Genomic DNA, 19,179 nt, shown 5'->3' with positions numbered 1-19,179 from the left:
TGTGTTCACTCTATTTAACATCTTGAGCTCCAGTTTCTTGTTCAGGCCTTTCAAGACATTTTCGTCAGAGCTTTGAGCATGCAGTTTAAAAGAGGGAAGGAGAAATGTGGAAAAAGGGGTAGGAGGCGGTTGGGAAATATGCTATCTGACAGCTTTAGTTGAGCTGGCTACTCAGGAAGCCTCTCTGGAAAAATGGGTGCAAATACTTTATTACCATCAGTAACCGTACTGATTTGATTAGTAGTAGTAGTACATGGACAGTCATCACCCTTTTTATTTGGATAAATCTGTGCATGCTTCCTCTTTAAAATTCCCTTTAATAACCTGACCTCGCCTGTCTGCCTGTGCTCGCTGCCAAATGTCAGGCACCCCTTATTACTGGGTGGTCTCCTCCCCTGGAACAGCAGCGTTGGCTGGTGGTGCTGGAGGTGCAAGTGAAGAGCAAGCAGGGAAGTAGCTTAACTTCCATCTGTGAGCTCTGTGCATCTGAGTGACATTTTCTTTGCCTTCTTGCTGTGGTCAATAAAAACACCACAAAGCGTGTTCAGAATATCAGCTGTGCTTTTCTGATTGCAAGGGAAACATTGACATCCTGCGCTAAGAGGTTTTTCCAGATATAGCAGCTTACTAATCTGTACCTTTTCTTAAAAACATCTGAGGAATTTAGTGATCTATTGAAAGATTCTGGCTTTGTCATGTTGTGCCTGGGTGGAAGACTTACATGCAACTGTTGAATAAGACTAAAATGGGAAAAGAATATGCCAGTGGAATGATAAATAATTGGCCTGCGTTTACTCAGGCGGTAGATTCTTGTGACATACACGATGACAAGTTTTGCCCAGTAACCCATGCAGAAAGCAGCTTTCTCTGAGGTGCTATCTTCAGTATGTTGCAAGACCAATCTGCTTTAGGCTGCACCTGCTGCATTCTCCAAGAGCAGTCCTACTAAGATTCTTCCAGCACTGGTAATTGGGGAAGGTCAAAGTGAACCAGGTCATGCCGCAAAACTCCCAAATGTTTATTTCTGGAGAGACATCCCTTTTAAGTATTAGTGTGCTCAGTGGTTGAGATTGGGTCTTCAGTATTATTGGATAGTTTGCAGAGGAGCTTTCAACCAACAGATCTTTTCCCATTGCATAACTGACAAACTGCAAATTCTTGATGGAGTTTTCAGGAGAGGGAGCTATAGTATTCGACAGCAAGGGCGCTGCCAATCTGATCAGAATGTGCAACACTCCATTTAAATTTTGCTTTCCATCTTACAAATGGACTGCTGTGCATGCTCACTATACACATGCATGCATCCTCTCTATCTCTCTTTTTGCTAAACTGTACTCATCAACGTTTTTAATATTATGCATGGCAAGCCTTCCTGACAAATGTGATAGACTGTAAAGAATCTGGCAGAAATCAATAAACATCAAGCAGTGAAGAATTTAAATAGTAAATGATGACAGCTTCTTCAGGTTAAAAATCAATAGTACAGTGTTGAATGTGGTCTTGGATGCCACAATCAGGTCATGCTAGGCAGGTGTTCTCTTTGCACCGAGACCTCCAAGGCACCTTCAGTGCAGCGAGAGTAAGGGAGGTGCCAGCATCCATTTAAAGAAGCCTGAGTCCATGTGTCTAGTTGGGGTGAACCCTGCAGCCGTGATAAATTGCACGGAGATAAATGCTTTTTAAAAAATACACTTGTTTTAATTGCTGTAAGAACACATCTATATGTATCCCATAGAAATTGGGCTGCAAAGTCAGCAAGGACAGTGCTATCTGAGGTAGGAGCTCTGTGTGCTCCTTGAAGAACATGCAGGAGATACTAGCGGTGTAGGACACGAGGCACCCTCTGTGCATTGCTCACCAATGCTCCCGGCTTCTCATCCCCAGCTACCAGTTGGACGCCAGGTCTTTTATACTGACTCAATAGGCCAGTCTTGTTTTTTTCTTTTACTGCAAAAATGTACTTGGGATGTATAGGGGAAACTCAAAATAGAAGTAGGTCACTGGTAGGTTACTGACTTCTGGAATTTATTTTTTTCCTATTTTGGGGGTTGTGGTGTGTGGTTGTTTTGGGGTTTTTTTAGTGTCTGTAGAAAACACATAAATTACTCTGTTGTCAGTATCACAGCTATCAACTGGCAGTGGAGACCCATTCTGCGTTTTCCCATCCTCTTTGTTCAGTTTTTTAACTTCACTCCGTCAAACTGAAGAGTCCCAGCACCTTGGTGTCCCTTGTGCCTGTGGCGTTTAGTACTTAGTATTCTTAAAGCTCACCCTGTTTGGGATCTCAGTCAGCTATGGCTCTATTCCCGAGTACTTTCTCCAGCACAGTGTAAACTGTAAGCCAGTGTGGTGCACTGCTGGAGTTCAGCTGTTCTTGTGGGCAGATTAAACCTGCTGGAAGATGGACACCATGAGCGAATGATGTCAGATTTTTCCGAGTCTCTAATCTTTGAGGTTCCTAAACAACAACAAAAATGCCGAATCCCAGATATCCTGATTTTTAATTGATTTAACTGTCAGGCTTTCATAGATATAATATAAAAATAGGTCCTAAAAGATCTGTCAGAGTTGTTGTGAAGGGCAGTTTACTTCTCCGATGTAACCGAGAATCACATTTGTTTGAGAATTAAAAGTCATTCTGACTAATTTTTTTTAATAAAAAATATAATTCTGAAGAACCTTTTTTATATATGTGTATACAGAGTGACCTCTTACTCTGGATATTTAGTGCTTTAATATGTCCATAAGTTTCAGGATGTGCCACAATGTTTTTAAAAGTAATGTACAATGTACATGTGGGCTATTTGTTTTCACAGAGAAGCCTGTTTTTCTTAGTGTGTAGATTTCATGTTAGATTTAAAAATAAACTTGTATGTTTTCTTTGGCTTTGAGCCTACTTGTAACTGTAAGTGCATTGATTTAATATGACAGCTAGCCTGTCTATCATGATAGCCCTCAAAAAAATTCCTGCTCTGTTTTACAGTTGCTTGGGAAGACAGCTCCTCCCGTGAGTACTGAAGCAACATGGGGTTATCTGGGGACAGCTGTAACTTGCTTAAGTTTTCCAAGTACAAATGAAAGTCCATTCACTGCTACTGATTATTTTCTGGATCTGTAGGATTTGTCTACTGAATTTGCTCATATGTTTTGATTCTATAGAAGTTCAAAAGACATAAAAGTAGCCTTTTTTTTTTTTGTCTCTGTTAAGAGAATTGGAGGAAGTAGAAGAAGGAACTGAAAGAAGAATTAATTTCCTGTGCATGCATTTTTGAGGTTTTGGTAACCACCTTGATTAGCTATTCTGACCATTTTCACTAGACAAAAATGTTTTCTAAAAAAACTTACAGGAAGGTTTTGTCAGGATTTCTGTTTAATTCATGAAGAGAGAAGAATACAGGAAATAAAAAAATCAGCAAGTAGAAATGCCTGTTAATCATGCCTGTGTTACAAATACAGTAGCATGAAAATCTGTTGTGTTGAGATCAGTGGTGGTTTGTTTTTCAGGGTCTGTCCATTTAAGGTTTATGGTATACAAATTCATTCTAGTGTCACCCTTTTTGGAAGAATAATTTTTAAAAAGAAACAAGCCCTCTCCAAAACTCCCAACAAACAACTCCCACTCCCCCAAACTCCAAAACCAAAAGAAAATTATATAAACCTGTTCTATTTCATATTTAGCTGGCCAAGCTAAGAATTACTGTATTTAGGGCAAGTTGCTTCTGATTAATCATTGTGGAACTGGAGGTTCATAACAAAAGAAGAAAATACTCATGCTATATTAGGGAAACAAAGACAAATTAGGAAGAATTTGTCTTAAGATCATTTGCAGTAATTCTCCTCCTTTTGGGAGAGCTTAGCTGTGCCCTGTGTTTTTATGTTGTGTCTCATCTGATGTAACTGTGTTGTCACTTCAAGGGTGGTCACAGATTCATCCCTTATACCTGTGTATTTCTGCTGATTCTTGAATCAAATCAAATGATCATAAGACCATGGGTCAGTGAGATTAGTCAGCTGATCCCAGAGGACGTCGTTGTACTAGGAAAACATCATTTGCGGGGGAGGATGGGGTGGTGCGCAAGAGTTGCCTTGGTTGTCTTGGTCGTTTTTCTCACCCTGCGGACGTGCACTCTGGATCTGTTGTGTGGCTTTTGGGGAGCGAGCACAAGTCTTTTTTCGCAGCAGAAGCCTGCACTTGCATCAGTTAGGCTGAACGTTTAACTCGTGGCAGTATATAAAGTGGCCATTTGGTTCAGTTTTACGTGTTCTGTAAATGTTGTAGGATTGGCATGCAAGTGTAGAACTTCTTACAGCTTGAATGCATTAGTGTTCTACTGTAAATGGAAATACCCAGTAGCTGTCCACTGGCCACTAATCCTGAGTGTTGATGGTGTTCAGTACAGTTTGAGGGGAGGGGGTGTTACAGAACATGTCGACTAGTATAGAAAGAAGGAATATAATCTGCTAGGATACAGACTTTACTCCTTTCTTTACATTTTTTTAATGTTTTAGCCAATTCAAATACCTTTTTCAAGTATGATCACCCAGAATAGAGTTAAGGTCGCTGTACTCAATAGGAAGTGAAACAGCACATAGCCGTGAAACAGCAAAAATCGGTTAGAGATAATACAGGGGTTTGATAATGGTGTTTGAGGAAGGAAACTTCCTGATAAAATGTGCTGAGTTGCAGTTTTGATGACAATTTGTTTCATTCTTTGTAAGTGAATTTATATGCAACTGAGGGCAGAAATTAAGTTATTTAAATATGATTTGACTAATCTGCTTACTGGCTAGATGTCCTTATTGTGTGATCTTCATGTTTATAATGTGTCTACATGGAGACACTGACTGAAGCAGCTGACATGGAGCTTAAATTAAAAACACATAGAACTTTTTTTTTTTAATTGTGAAGTCTCTTCTGACTTAAAAGCTTTTCCTGTAATATTCTGGTTAATTTACTTAAGGGTTGGCTTAGGAAAATGTCTAGTACTTGGTGTCTTTCCTTTGCAAAGTATACAAATGCTATGTGTCTAAAAAAATTCAAAGAATTCAATAGCCATTTTACATTTCATCATATTTTTATACATTAGTGAGCTCCGAGTCAAATATTTTTTCTATCCTTTCTGCTATCTGATCACTCAGGAATTTGTTTTTAACGGAGGATGTTTCCCTGTGCTCTTTTTTAGTGAAATGACAAAAACAGTGGAGATTTCTGGGGAAGGTGGACCCTTGGGAATACATGTAGTGCCCTTTTTTTCATCTTTGAGTGGAAGGTAAGATATTTTCTGCATTGCTCAAGAAGTGTATTAATGAAAAGATTTCAGTTGTGGTTCTTTTACAATACCTGCTATTTAACCATAAGGAGATGAAACGCTTAAAAGAAAATTGGTTTATGATACTCTTTCATTACCAAAATATTTACTGGTCTAAGATACATACAGAACAATACCAACCTCTTTTTCTTATGTGTCCTTTTAGTTGCATGGTTTTATTCTCTGAATGGTTAAGCTAGGCCTTCTGTAGAATAATAGTAAAGGTGTGGGGGCTAGGGGGTTAGTTGGGTTTTTTTTGTGGTGTTGGGTGGGTGTGTTGTTTTTTTTTGTTTGGGGTGGTGGTAGTTGTCATCAGTGCCACCACCCCACCCCCCAGTTGGATTTTTCTGCATAAGTCCTTTCTTAGTGACGTATCAGACAAGAAATGTCAAAAAATTTGCTTGCCTGGTCATGCCTCATGTTTTTCAAGCCACCTCTCAGATTTGGTTGTAGAGCATTTATAAAATGTGCACTATACCATGAACTTTTCTTTGTCACAATACAATTACTTTAATTATAAATGATTTAGCATAGTCTGTTGAGATCACAAAAGCCTATTATAGCAGCATGCTCATATTGATGTACTGTAGTTAAGACTGTGTCAGCGTTTTCATTATAACTGTTTTCCAAGCTATGTAACTCAAATGTAAAAAAAAATTAAATAAATAAATAAAAAAAAAATTCTAGGCTGAAATTTGACATACAGAGTCTTAGTTGGAGAGTTAATTTGACACTGGCAGCCCTGAATAAGAGATGGGAAATTGCCAGAACCGTTAGTGACACTACTTTATAGTAAAATGGCTGCCTATAACACAAAGACAATTATTGCAAAAGTAGAAACTGTCTAATTCTTAAATGTTTTTTTTTCACTTGTCAACTTTAATGTGGGACAGAGAATGTGAAGGATTAAGTTGCCTTGTAAAGATCTGTGTGTGTAAACACTTTCTCAGCAAGATCTGAGTTTGTAAGTGGACCCAAATTCATTCAGAATGTTTTATTTGCCAAAAGGGAAACTAGATGTCCACCTGCTGCCTGGAAAAAAGTCTTCACTGTCTCAAGAAGAAAGTTGGTCTTTGATTGGAACCGTAGAAGATCTGAGTTGTGTCCTTGATTTTGCAGGCTGCCTGTTTGTCTTGAGAAGGGCACTTGTGTGTTTTATCCCACCATGAAGCACAGACAGTAGTTCTTTGTTATAGGTGTGCCGTAGGGGTTGTAGTGTACACACTGTATTTCAAGATCATTAGGTTAAAAATGTGATGAAATCACAAGCTATTAAAATCAGTAATTATTGTGACTGTAACACTGTTCTGTACTGAAGTATCCCTGTGTTGGGTGCAGCTTTTGAAGACATTCATGAAGAAAAAGTGACATGTGTGTTGCCTGCATGTTAATATGTCCTTATTTAGTAATTCTTTGGGGGATTCCTCAGAACAAAGGGGGTTTTGATAAGAGGGACTACTTGTTTAAACAGTTATCTTGAAATTTTAATGACCCCTGGCAGAACCATACCAATATCTTTGTAAAAGCGCTAGAGTGGCTGAAATCGCTCATCCCTCTTGCTTTATCAAGCCTGAGACTAGTTATGAATTTTATCTCTTCATAACGTGGGAAAGTACAGAAGAGCATCTTTTATTACTGATAATAACATGATACAATTTATGGGGGCATGCTGGCTGTAACTAACTTGGTCTGGTATTTCAGTTGTAAAGTTATCTTCTAATAAGGTAATGCAGGCTTTAGCCTAGTGCTGCTGAGAGCAGAATTTTTCTAGAGGTAGTTAAAACATTGTGTTAATTTACAAAGTCTTAGTTTATACAGGATCTACAAAACTAATGGAAATAATTTCCCCCCTTTCTTTTGCACTTAGATACCATTAAAAAGGGAAATTAAAATTTAATAGTGCATTAAGATAATGCTAAAACTGAGGCTGTGGAAAAAAGTAATGGCGCAATGAATTCAAGCTGCCACAGCATATGTAACTCAAGCCATTCATTGGGGTACTACAGCGCACACAAGTTTCAGACAAGTGAGCAGTGCTGTTGCATTACATGGATGTGGCATCTAAGCACAAGGATTAGGGAGCAACCGACTTAATTTGTTATTTCTTGTGTTTCGCTGCTGTATTGGTTTGCATCTTCACATAAGTGTATTTCATTAGTTCTTAGAGTTTAGGGGTTTGATTGCCAGTAGTTTGATGTTTGTCATCAGTAGGGCTGTGCCTCTCACCGCCACTGCCCCTTTGAATCCTTAAGTGAAGGGTAACACAAGAGAATCTTTATGGGATAAATTAAATCATTTTCTTCTGGTAGATGTTTTGAAGAAGTAATATTAAGTAGGAACCAAGTTTTCCCTTAAAGTACGTTGATATGACAAAAAGAAATTTTTAATTCTTATTATACAGTAAATCTAAATCAGATGCACAGTGAATATAGTGTCATTTGAAATAGTTAATGGCATGCTGTGAATCTGTTGAACAGACTTAAATATAAGGGACAGTCATGAATTTGAGAAGAAATACAAGACTTTGGTTTTGTGACTGGAGTGCTGGCACGTTGGAAATTGCACATCAATATTTTATGGAGTATAACCCATAGAAAATGGTCTCTAAAGGTCATCTGTCTGATGCTGATATGGTATGGAAATTTAGTGGATAAAATTTGATTATAAAAGGTCTTTGCAAACACGCAGTTGTCAGGTTTTTTGGGCATTATACTGGTATCGTTGGATATATCTATGTTGAGTTGTAGTCTGCAATACAGAAATGCTTCAGAAATAGCTTAGTGCTCCCAGCAGAGTTGACCAAACTGGAATTTTGCACCACCCACAGCTGTTCACTTAACACATTACCAGAAGTTTCTGTGCTGCACCTCAGTTCGCCATTTGCACATAACCTGGCAACAAACAACTTTAGGTTTTGATATTCTGCTGCTCTCCTGCCATATGAATAAATATTATCGCTGTCATGTATCAAAACAAGGGGCTTTGGCAACTGAAAATTTTCAGAGATTTTTCAGATGTGGAAATAGTGGTTATTTTTTATCTTATTCTAATGCTCATTTAGTTTATTACAATCGAGTTAGAAAATTGTTTTTAATCTGTTTGTGCTTTTCTTTGGAGCATGAAGCAATGTAATCTTACTTGGTGACAGAAAAATACTGTGTAAGATACATGGGAATTTTTAACTGGATGAGGAGATCTAAATGTTTTTCTCTGTTTCTCCAAGTATGATCTCTAGGACTTAATGCTTCCCGAAGTTCTAGCAAGTAGTATAGCATTAGTGGCCAGCAATTTTTCTTAGTGCTTCTTTCAATCCCCTCCCTTTAACTAAAGGTTGAGCTGGAAATTCTTTCTCTAGGTTAAGCACTTCATAATGGTCTACTCTATCTCATCTCATACACAATAGAGATTAATATCTATTTTTAGTTGCTATAAATTCATACCAGCAGAATAAGGATAGTTTTCACTTTTTTTTTTTTTTGCCTTTTAGGATGCTGGGACTCTTCATCCGTGGTATTGAAGAAAATAGCAGATCGAGGCGTGATGGACTTTTCCATGAAAATGAATGCATTGTGAAGATTAACCATGTGGACCTTACAGATAAAACCTTTGCACAGTAAGTGCTGGTTTACTGATGCTTTTAACTAGCCAGGATTTTATATAATGCTGTGTTTTATTAAGTGATTTATGCAAAGGGATTAATATTTATTTCAGATAAAATGCCTGTAAAATTGCTGCCTGGCAGAAACTTTGTCGTTTTCTTTCTGAAACCTCCAAATAAGGTGAAACTTGAGGAGAGGAATCTTGTAGTCTTACTGGACCTATTGTGCTTACTTGAATTTAAATAGCATTACGTTTTTTCATAGTTATCTTCACTGTCTAATTCTTCTGTTATTTCTTCAGTCTTTTCTTTGTTTTTCCTCGTAAGACCTTCAGAATGAGTCAACATTGCACCATGTTTTTTAGAGTTCTTTTGCAAACAAAATATTCTTTGTGCTGCAGCTTTTTGAGCTTTTAATTTTTTAAAAAATATTAGTACTGTCCAAGTATGATTGGCTGAGCTAAATGGTAAGTCTTATCTCTCACTACTTTTATTAAAAATCTGATAACGTTTATTATCTATCTCAAATTACTTTAACAGGTTGCTTTGATCGGCTGTGAATTAATGTGACATTGTTGCACAAAAGAATAGCCTCTCAAATTTCACAGATATTTGCTCTAGTAATTAAATAGTAATTTGTTTTTACTTTTAATCCATATGTTTAGACAGCTGAGTGATTGTTTATAATATAACAAAAACCTATTGAGGTCTCAAGGGAGTTCAGGCTTAACTTTCTAAACAGTAAGCCAAATGTTCAAGGTTTCTAGACTAAAATCAAATACGTAATTTCACTGTTAGGGATAAATATTTGCAAAATAGGTTTTCATAAATCCAGCGTAGTTCTGTAGTATAGGTATTAACATGTTTCTGAGAGAGTGATTTTTGCCTCCTGATAGGTTTAGAGTTGCTGCTTTCTGCATATTTGGTGGTATGTGTATTCTGAAGTGATAGAGTACACGCCATTCTCTTGTACCTGTTAAAAGTTCCTACGTAAGATACTAGCTTTATTAGAACATTAGTGTTGCTGCCATATTAGAATGTTCATTGCCCCATTTGTGTAGTTTTGTAATGAAGACGTATCCTTCTCAAATGGGATTTTGCCGGAATCACAACCTCTCTTTTCAAAATTGTATGTGATATTTTCTTTACAAATTTCTTGTATCCCTTGTGTTCTCTTCCGAATGTAACTAGATCTCCAGAGGCTTTAAGCCTATGAGATGTATGCGGAGTGTAGGACTGCATATTCTTCTGTAAGTTTACTAGGTTTTGGGACAGTTAGAAATACTGCAGTAAAACTTCCTGTCCTCTGTCAGGCTTTCCTTCAAAATGACAGATGCAGGACACTTTGCTTTCTCTAAGTTTGTGTAAAGTGTTGGGAGTTGGATGTTTACAAAGGCAATTGTTTGTTTAGAGAGGCCAGTCTTGTTAGGGGATGTCTCTGTCATTGGCAGAGGGAGAGAAGTGACTAAAAGGTGACTGAGAGTAGAGCCTTACTTCGTAGGTCTCAGCCACCGTTATGTTACAGTAACAAGCAGTGTGGTTGCAGTGGCATTGGATCTCAGGAGAACTGTGGGCAGTGAGGACTCAACATCCATTTGGGGACTGGGGAGAGTATTTTGGACAAGTTCTAGCCTGGTCTCGCGTCCTGTTCTGGAATAGTCTTCTGCATCATCTCTCTCCCTGGCTGTTGAGAATGGCTAAAGAAAGCAGCTTTCCAGGTTGAAATTAATCTCAGTGAATATGCCTTTTAGTTTTCATCTGTCATAACATGTAAGTGTCCTAACCTGACAGAAGTCCAAGTTACAGAAATGCGGTAATGATAATGGATGTGTCAAAGTATTGTCCCAATGACTATTGACCTGGAAATAGTCATCAGATTTGCTTTTTGGATTTTGGAAATCTGTTTGCTAGTTTCAAATTGACATTTCTTCATAACCCTTGTAAAAGGTGTTTTAACACTTCGCAGAAACTGTTACATACTGTTCCTTTCTGTTTTGAGCAGAGACTTCTAATATTGCTCCTGATAATTGCTACTTCTGCAGCTGTAGTATCTGCAGCCTACTTTCTGTATTCCCATGTTTATAATAGTTTTATACAGACTGTTGGTCTGCTTTTTCATTTGCTGTTAATCTATTCAATTACATTGTTGTGTCGCAGAGTTTCTAGCGCCTCTTTTAATTGACTCCCTTATTTCTTTAAAGTATGCATTTGGGGTCTCAAGAAATGTAAATTTCTCCATCCATTATTTTTTCTCTTTGAAGTGCAGCTAGTTATTTTGCCCCTGAAGACTGCATTTAGGCTTTCCCACAGGATGTCTTGTGTTATTTCCACTATTTTTTGTTTGAAGGAGATCTTATATTTTCTCTTTCATATATTTAAATATTCATCTCTTGAAACTGAGTTATTAAATTACCTTGTAACATATGACCAAGTGGCTACTTGCAAGGATGAAGATGAGGTGTGAAAGAAACTCGGTCAACACTTCACATCCTTATTCTGGGAGCATGCTCTGGTTTCGGTGATCCAGGCAGGGTAAGGTCTGTCCTTGAAAACCTTCCAGGCTATAGGTTGAGCAGGTGACCTATAACCCCTGCAGACATACTGAGGGGCAGTGCTGTTACAGTTCTGAAACCTAATCCTTCAGTGTGATGCTGGAAGAATACCTCCCCCCAACACTCTCTCTGCTACCGTTCTCTTCTAAGTTTGAGGTTTCTCTTCTGGCAGTGTTCCCTTTCAGGGAGTGCGGTTATTCTGACTCTTGGTGCACATACACTCGGTGTGGCCAGGATGGTTCTTTCTCAGAGCAGCATCTGTTGGGACTGCCTCCTGACTTTAGTGTCTTCGTGCTACCAAAAGCCCTACTGAAACAGCCCCTCCCTTCCACTACCTACAGCTGCAAGGTGGAGGCACTGTGCGGCTCTTGGTCTAGACAGCAGTAGGTGTGTATTCAAGATTTTAACATTTGCAGGGGCTTCGTTCTATATCAATGTAAAATATTGTTTCTTTTGGGAATACTTTCAGCATCAGCTGCTGTTGTGTAACTGAATGTAAATCCGAAGCCAAGACTTCAGTAAAATACTGACTTTGTCTGACAAATACATGTGAAAGAGAGGCGATAATGTAGATTGTTCTCAAAAGGACCCCATGATTTATTTAAAGAGTAATGTGGCCGTTACTTCCTCTGTTGACCCAATACTGTTAAACGGCAGTTCTTGATTTTTCGTTCTCAAAATGTTCTTCAGCTACTACTTCTGTTTGTACTTGAATTGTCTCTTGCATATGGAAGAAAATCAGTCTACTTCATCAGAAAGTGGTAGAGTACAGCGTAGAAAGAGAGAAGTCTCCTTTTGTTCCTTTAGAATCTAAGTTTGGTAAAATGTCTTAATTGACCAATTCTATGGGTTATTCAAAATCCAGAGAAGGCTTTATGAACAGTTGCTTTGGCCGGCTTGTCTTAACTGCCTTGCAATGCATGGGAACCCAAGTGTCGTAGTGTTTTATCATGTTGCCAGCTCAAGGGGAGCAGTTTCATTAAATGCTGTAACACAGTTTCTGGTGTTGCAATTGAGCACATCTAGTCAAGTCCATATATCCACCTTAGTAAGAGGTTAGTGCTTGAAAGATGTGAGTAATACCTATCTATTTATTTATCCATTTATGTAGAAACACACAAATAGTTGCACCTTTTTGGTCACCAGGTTTTTTTCCCTGATGTCTCTGTATCCCATATCATACTTTTCTATTGAACCCTCTGCAGTCACAATATTTCTTCTGAAGACATCCATATATCCCATACCCTCATCCTTTTTTATTGCTGTGGAATCAGCCAGCAGTAGCGGTAGGGATGATGAAGGAATCTGAGGGGCAGTTAGTGTGTACTTGGGAAAAATGGAGTCTTGAGCTTGCTTAGAGTAGATTTATCCACCAGAGCAATTGGTCATAAGTGCTCAATGTGCCTCTGTGCCAACAAGGAAATATGTAACAAACACACACTTGAAAAAAGGAGCAAGCTGTTACTTCAGGAGCCTTTAGATGAGCTTTTGACATCAGAACTTCCCTTCCTGATGCTCTGCATGAAGAATTCTGTTCATTAGTTTATTCTGACTGATACGTTTTCAGCTATTCCTACTTGAAATGTAAGGAAACACTGTAGTTTAGAATTCTTACTTCATGTGTACTCTTTAGAAAAAGGACACTGTAGATGTGAAGGTAAGGTTATTTCTTCATGTTTAAGATATTTTTTTTGCCTTATTTTCTGTAAACAAGTCCTGATTTGTTACGTGAACTTTTGTAACTTTCTTTTAAAGGGCTCAGGACATCTTCCGTCAGGCAATGAAATTTCAAAGTGTCATCTTGGAAGTCCTCCCTCCATGCAATCGAGAACAATATGAGAAGTCTGCTATTGCTCCTCTTTGTTTTCTGGATAATGAAGAAGGAGTTCCAAAAATAAAGATTCCACCTCCTGTTCATCCAAAACCTGCTCTGAAAACAATTAATCTTTCTGGAGCAAGCACCCTGGAGTCAGGGGTACAGGCAACACTACAACAAACTAAGAGCCCCAACCTCACACGTCTGGGTAGAAAATCATCTTCTCCCTCGCTGTCTCCCCTTCTGGGCTTTGGCAATAAAAAAAATGCAAAGAAAATAAAAATAGACCTGAAAAAAGGTAAGTCTTTGGAGATGAGATGATTAAAAATTCTGTGTCATGTTCTGTATAGTGATACCTTTTAACTAAATCAGTGACATTTAAAGTACAATCAAGTTAGTCACAGTTTAGATGTTCTAAAACTTTCAAAAGGTAAAGGAATGGTAATGTTCGTGACAGTCAGCTTCACGTAAATTTTGGATGCATGTTATCCAGACCTACTGATTTTTAAAAGATCTGTTACTGATCATTTGGAAGGTATTACATTAGCAACACGCAATATTAAAAGATGCTTCAGCCTTTTTGCAAGTACAGAATAAATATTTGAACTATCTGCTGGCAGCCTTCATTATTTTTATTCATATCTGCTAATTGACCACAGTGCTGTTAGGACATTCTCTTAAAGACACGTTTGAAAATATGCTCTGCTCCGCTTCATGTTATCGAAATAGTTGACCACAGATTCACCTGTCTTTCCCTATTTTCTGCAAACTTTTTCCTTCAATCTGTATTTATTCAGCTGTCAGCAGGACAGATTTTGTATGTATATCTTTAATTGTTGCTCCATGCAGATGTCTGTCTTTGCATGGAGTAACAGGTTTGTGCACATGTACTAAAATGTGCTTAGGCAGATCCCAATTAGCATTTATATTTTCTGTTTAACTTCTGTCTCTGATTTGGCTGAGAGTTAGATTTGATACTAGAAGTGGCCCTTTTATAAACTGTCTGTAGCTTTATTTTTTAACACATAACAAATGCAATCAAGCTGTTGTTTCTTAATTTTTGTTATTTCTTAACTTAAATCACTCATTTTTACTTCTGAACTCTTCAGCTTTGCGTTAACAAAACGTACTTCAGAATTTTTCCCATTTTAGATGTAATGCTTTTAATTTTGAAACTTTGATTTAAATTTTTAGCAATTATAGGAATGTGATACTGACATGATGATATCTCTGAAAATTATCGGATGGGTAGCAATCTTGTTCAATATAAAAAGATTTTTATGGACCCTGCTATTCCTGGGTGACTTTGGTGGCTTATAAGCAATACTTGCTAATATTGATTTTACTCCCTAGTTATTTGTTAAAACATTTGTCTATTAACACTTGAGGTTGTTTATTTCCAAGCAAGAAACAACTTCGCTAATGGAAGCTTTGAAATATCACTTTGTCATTTCTTAACAGCATGTTGTCAGCAGTTTTTGCATTCAAATCATGTGACATTTTCCACATTTCACCAAGTTTCAGTAAAACCTGCTAAATTATATTTGTGCTCATAATTAAACAATTCTGATTACTCTGATTTGTTTTAAAGACTATTGACATTAATGTGAAGACTGATACTAAAACCACCTAGAGGGAAAAGGTAAATGCTTTGAAATTGGAGTTCTTGCTTGTTTTGCTTTATTGTGGGCTATCCAAATGTATTTCCATCTGTAGCTGTTGCAGGAGGATTTGGGCATGTGTTCTGTTATTGATAGAATTCTTCTCTAAACCATGCAGAAAATAGGGTCATGTTTACAGTTTTTGTTTGCTTTCTTCTTTTAAGAGCTAACCTGAATGAGTGTTTGTGATATGTTGCTGACATTGTTTACTTACTTTAAATGACCATCATTTGTTTGTTGACATTTATGTTGGGAGTTCTTTATCTGACGTTCTAGGTCCAGAAGGACTTGGATTCACTGTGGTTACCAGAGACTCTTCAGTACATGGTCCTGGTCCAATTTTTGTGAAGAATATTTTACCAAAAGGTGCAGCAGTAAAAGATGGTCGTTTGCAGTCAGGAGACAGAATCCTGGAGGTTAGGATAAACATCCATCGTATTTGCATTGCTGGGTATTGGTCGCTGGTTTTGGCATAAATATTTTATTTCCTTATACATACTACTGATGTATGGAATTACAGTTCTTGACCGTGGTTTAAAAATGTCTCATGACTTTTGTTTGTCAAGAAGTATTTTACACTGCAAGTTTGGAAAACCGCGTTTTTCACAAGGGTCCATGGGATGTTTGAACAAGGGGAACGTGATAACGTCTTGGTTTTTAAAGCACATAAGTGTATCAGTTTAGAAACAAAACATGTCTTGCCCCTTCAGCCATGTCCAGAAATCTCAGATTAATATCGAGGTGGCTGAGTGCTCATTTTAAGGCAATTTTGCTCAAATTGGTCTTTTTAAAATTTTTCAGGTATTTTGTGACTTACAATCTCATCTAATGGGGTTATTTTTACTTACTAACCTCAGAAAGCTCTTAAGGTAAACAGTTTTAATTCTTAGGTCTGGTTTCTGTACTTTTCATCTTCGGAATGCTTTACAAACTAATTAAACCTCACAAACCCCCTGCAAGGTGGTAAGTACTTCAGAGCTGCTTTAACAGATGGTGAAAATGGGGGGCAAAAAGGTTAAGTGATTTGTGCAGGGCCAGAGGGGGAGACAGTGTGGGAGCTGTTGCGAGTTCTTCTTTACTCTCAGTCACTGAATGTCACCTGTGTTCGATGAGGGGAAAACAGCAAAAGACAGTCATACTCACAGATGTGGCATCCTCTGTTCTTTTGTGTCTGGTAGGTGAATGGACGAGACTTCACTGGCAGGACCCAGGAAGAGCTCGTAGCTGTGCTGAGGAGCACAAAGCAAGGGGAAACTGTCTGTCTGATTGTGGCTCGTCAGGAGGAAGCCTTTCTACCTCGAGAGCTGGTAAACTTGTTATTTTTTCCCAAAGAGTGATATTGAAACAATTCCTTGTTTTAAAACTAGCCCAAGAAATAGAAATGAACTGTTGTTGGCTGAGAAAGTCAGCGGAGGGTAGCAGTATAAGGCTTTGAGTATATGAAGTGTTTATACTTGCATTTGATTTTGAGGGATATTTGATTTTATCTACTTTAGATGCAATTCTGCACAATCTGATTTTTCATCCCAAAAATGACGACATAAGCATAACTTGCAGGGGAATATTGTAAACTATTTTTGTAACCGTGAGGTCAAGCATGACTGAAAATTAATTATTCTCTTTCAGAAAAGCAACAAACTTCAAACCAGAAGTTTAAAGTGCGTGTAATGAGTCCTTCAGCTTATCAGGAACCAACTAGTGAGGGTGGGTGCTTCAGGCGATGCATTTCCTGAACCAGGTGCCAGGCTGCCGGATCGGAGGAGTAGAATTCCGTTGCCCTCCTGGCAGATTTTGGAAGCAGGCTTTTCCTTGGCTGCTAGTCCTTGACTTAATAGGCTCTTGCATGTCTGATTTTGGTCTATCTCAGGTGCTAAATTTTTGTTACTATTTTTTTAAACGTTGGCATGAAACTGTATTCTTTTCTCTACATAGAGGAGGACTACATGTTTCCCCTCAAGGTCATCTCTTTGGTGCCTCTTCCTTATCTTGATTGATGGCTATACTTGACCTTTCATTAAGAAGTTCTGGGATAAGGGAAGGACAGCATTTCCTGCTTTTGTCTCATTTTATCTCCTTTAAAGAGCACAAACTGCCTTCTTTCTTTACTTAAGATGCCGCCTTCTTGCTTTTCCTTTTGTTTTAGACTGTTAGCAGGATCTTCTGCAGAAATTTTCCATTATGTTTCCTCACAAAACATTGCTGACAGTTTTCCTCTTATTTCCTTGTTACCACTTAAGGTAAGGGTGTCTGTTGCCTGTGGTAGGATAAGAAGCTGGAGGGGAGCTCAGATTCTCTCATGTGAGCCTTTCCTCTTGTGCTGCTGGTGCCCACTTTTTCCTGCACTAGAGCAGTTGCGAACTTGTCCAAACAAAACTATTTTTGGTTTCATTTTCCTTTTTATTGTGTGACCTCTAAGAAGTATAATGGCAGAACATTTTCAGCCCTGTAATTGGGTATTTGTTGTCAGTGATTCCCAAAGCACCGAAGTTGGTCATTGTAATGCTCTGTTTAGTAAGCCCTGAGCCATTGAGTCAGCGTCTGTGTGGATCAGAGAGAAATTTCCGAGTCTGAAAGTACTAAATTATCTATTATATTGAAGATTTCTGTTCTTCCACCAGCTCTTCTAAATAAGAGCTTATTTTTCAAAAAGGCTACCCATCAACCCTTCTTTTCTTACAGGTTTCTTAAGTTATAAAATACATTACTTGGAAAATGTACTTTTTTAAAAGGTGTGCATTTTCCCTCTCTGGTTCCCCCAACATTATACTTTATTATTTATTGCCATAGTACAAATTCTTTTGTAAATCACTGTAATAGTGTGTGGGTATAAAAGACTGGAAGAATCTAAAAGCTATTTATAATTTTTACTCTGCCACAATTGCCTGTGCTGCAGTGGCTAGAATTTAACCAAGGATGAACTACCTTTCAACAGGTGACTGACTTGTGACTGGCATGATTGAAATCCAGAAACTAGCCACATTTATCCTGCTGGCTTGACCTTCGCTTAGATTGCTTTCTCTGCGAGAGAGTGATGCACAAGTGATGGCCCTCACTGTAATAGTGATGATATGTGAATTCTAATACTGTTCTGTGTTTCTTATTATCCCAATCAAGTACAATATAATACAAATGTGAGTTGCTGAAATACATCAGATAATTTTATGGAACCAGCCCTTCTAAATTAAAAAGCCTTTCAGCAACATCTGTTTGGTAGCTCACGGCAAAAGTGTGGGTTACCATACCACTAAGCTACCAGATGTTCTTACTAACATGATGCTTGTTAGAATTCATGAGATGTCTGAGAATAGTCTGAGCAAAGATTAAAAAAAATAAATTAAAATTGGTTTAGCTTTTTTGTTTGTTTTTAGCTTTAGCCATGATATTACATTGGACTAATCCTCTGCTACCTCAAAAGTTACAGTGCTGTTTTGATCAAAGAGGAGTAAAAAGCCAGCACTTCAAATGTTTGTTTTTGGAAGGAAAGGCAGTGGATAATCCAGTATTTTTCAAGGACAGCTGTAACTGAATGCTGTGACTATGTAACATGCATGCAGAGTTTATCTAAATACTTGGGGGTTTTGTTAATGCCTGGCAATAATAGGGTAATTGTTTTATATTAGACTTGTTCTTGATTTGATCAGTTCAGGAGTGTAATCTGAGAAGCTCTTTTCTTCAGGTTCCCTGTTACCTGTTGGAAGGAGAAGGAGGACTGCCTATTAAATGTGCTCACTCCCCATAGCTTTCTGTGCCAAAGATGTTTCTGGAAGTTGGACCCCCTGGAGACCATGCACAAAACCACTTCCAAGCATGTTTTTCCACTAGAACCAGGTGCCTACATTGATTTCTAGAGAGAATTTGATAGCTGCATGGGCACAAAGCAAATAATGTCACAAAGCAACAGCGGGTGGCATTTGATCACGTGGGTCTGTAATAATATAATTTGACTTTACCTTGTAACAAAGCTGAGGTTTGGAGAAAGCTTGGTCTCATGAGTATTTTCTCTTCAGTAAACTAGATGAGAGCAGAGTTTGGGGATTTTGCTACTGTGATCTATGCTGATGAATTGCTAGCAAGTAAAAGAATATATTCAGGGTTGCAAAACCTTCACCACACCAGCCCAGAGATGTGGTATGTATGGCTAAGGCTGAATCAGTGTTGCAAACAGGCACTAGGTTACAGGGAATTGGGGCTTCAGTTACGCTACCCCATGCAATATCTGAGAGTTGTACAGTTACGTTGTTTG

The 19,179-nt window shown here is 38.1% G+C and overlaps 1 protein-coding gene across 5 annotated transcripts in view; it reads left to right on the top strand.

Moving 5' to 3' along the window:
- The window catches only part of PARD3B (par-3 family cell polarity regulator beta), a 413,399-nt gene that overhangs the window by 177,803 nt on the left and 216,417 nt on the right, over positions 1 to 19,179 (top strand). For all 5 annotated transcript variants that reach the window (XM_055812187.1, XM_055812185.1, XM_055812186.1 and 2 more), the window contains exons 6-10: positions 5,184 to 5,270; positions 8,797 to 8,922; positions 13,215 to 13,573; positions 15,213 to 15,352; positions 16,115 to 16,243. In XM_055812187.1, coding sequence (XP_055668162.1) covers positions 5,184 to 5,270; positions 8,797 to 8,922; positions 13,215 to 13,573; positions 15,213 to 15,352; positions 16,115 to 16,243 — 841 coding nt within the window. The remainder of the gene's footprint in view (positions 1 to 5,183; positions 5,271 to 8,796; positions 8,923 to 13,214; positions 13,574 to 15,212; positions 15,353 to 16,114; positions 16,244 to 19,179) is intronic.

The sequence above is a fragment of the Falco peregrinus genome, chromosome 8 (assembly GCF_023634155.1).
Source record: "Falco peregrinus isolate bFalPer1 chromosome 8, bFalPer1.pri, whole genome shotgun sequence".
NCBI classification, from domain to species: Eukaryota; Metazoa; Chordata; class Aves; order Falconiformes; family Falconidae; genus Falco; species Falco peregrinus.
This window is presented reverse-complemented; position numbering and strand designations above follow the sequence as displayed.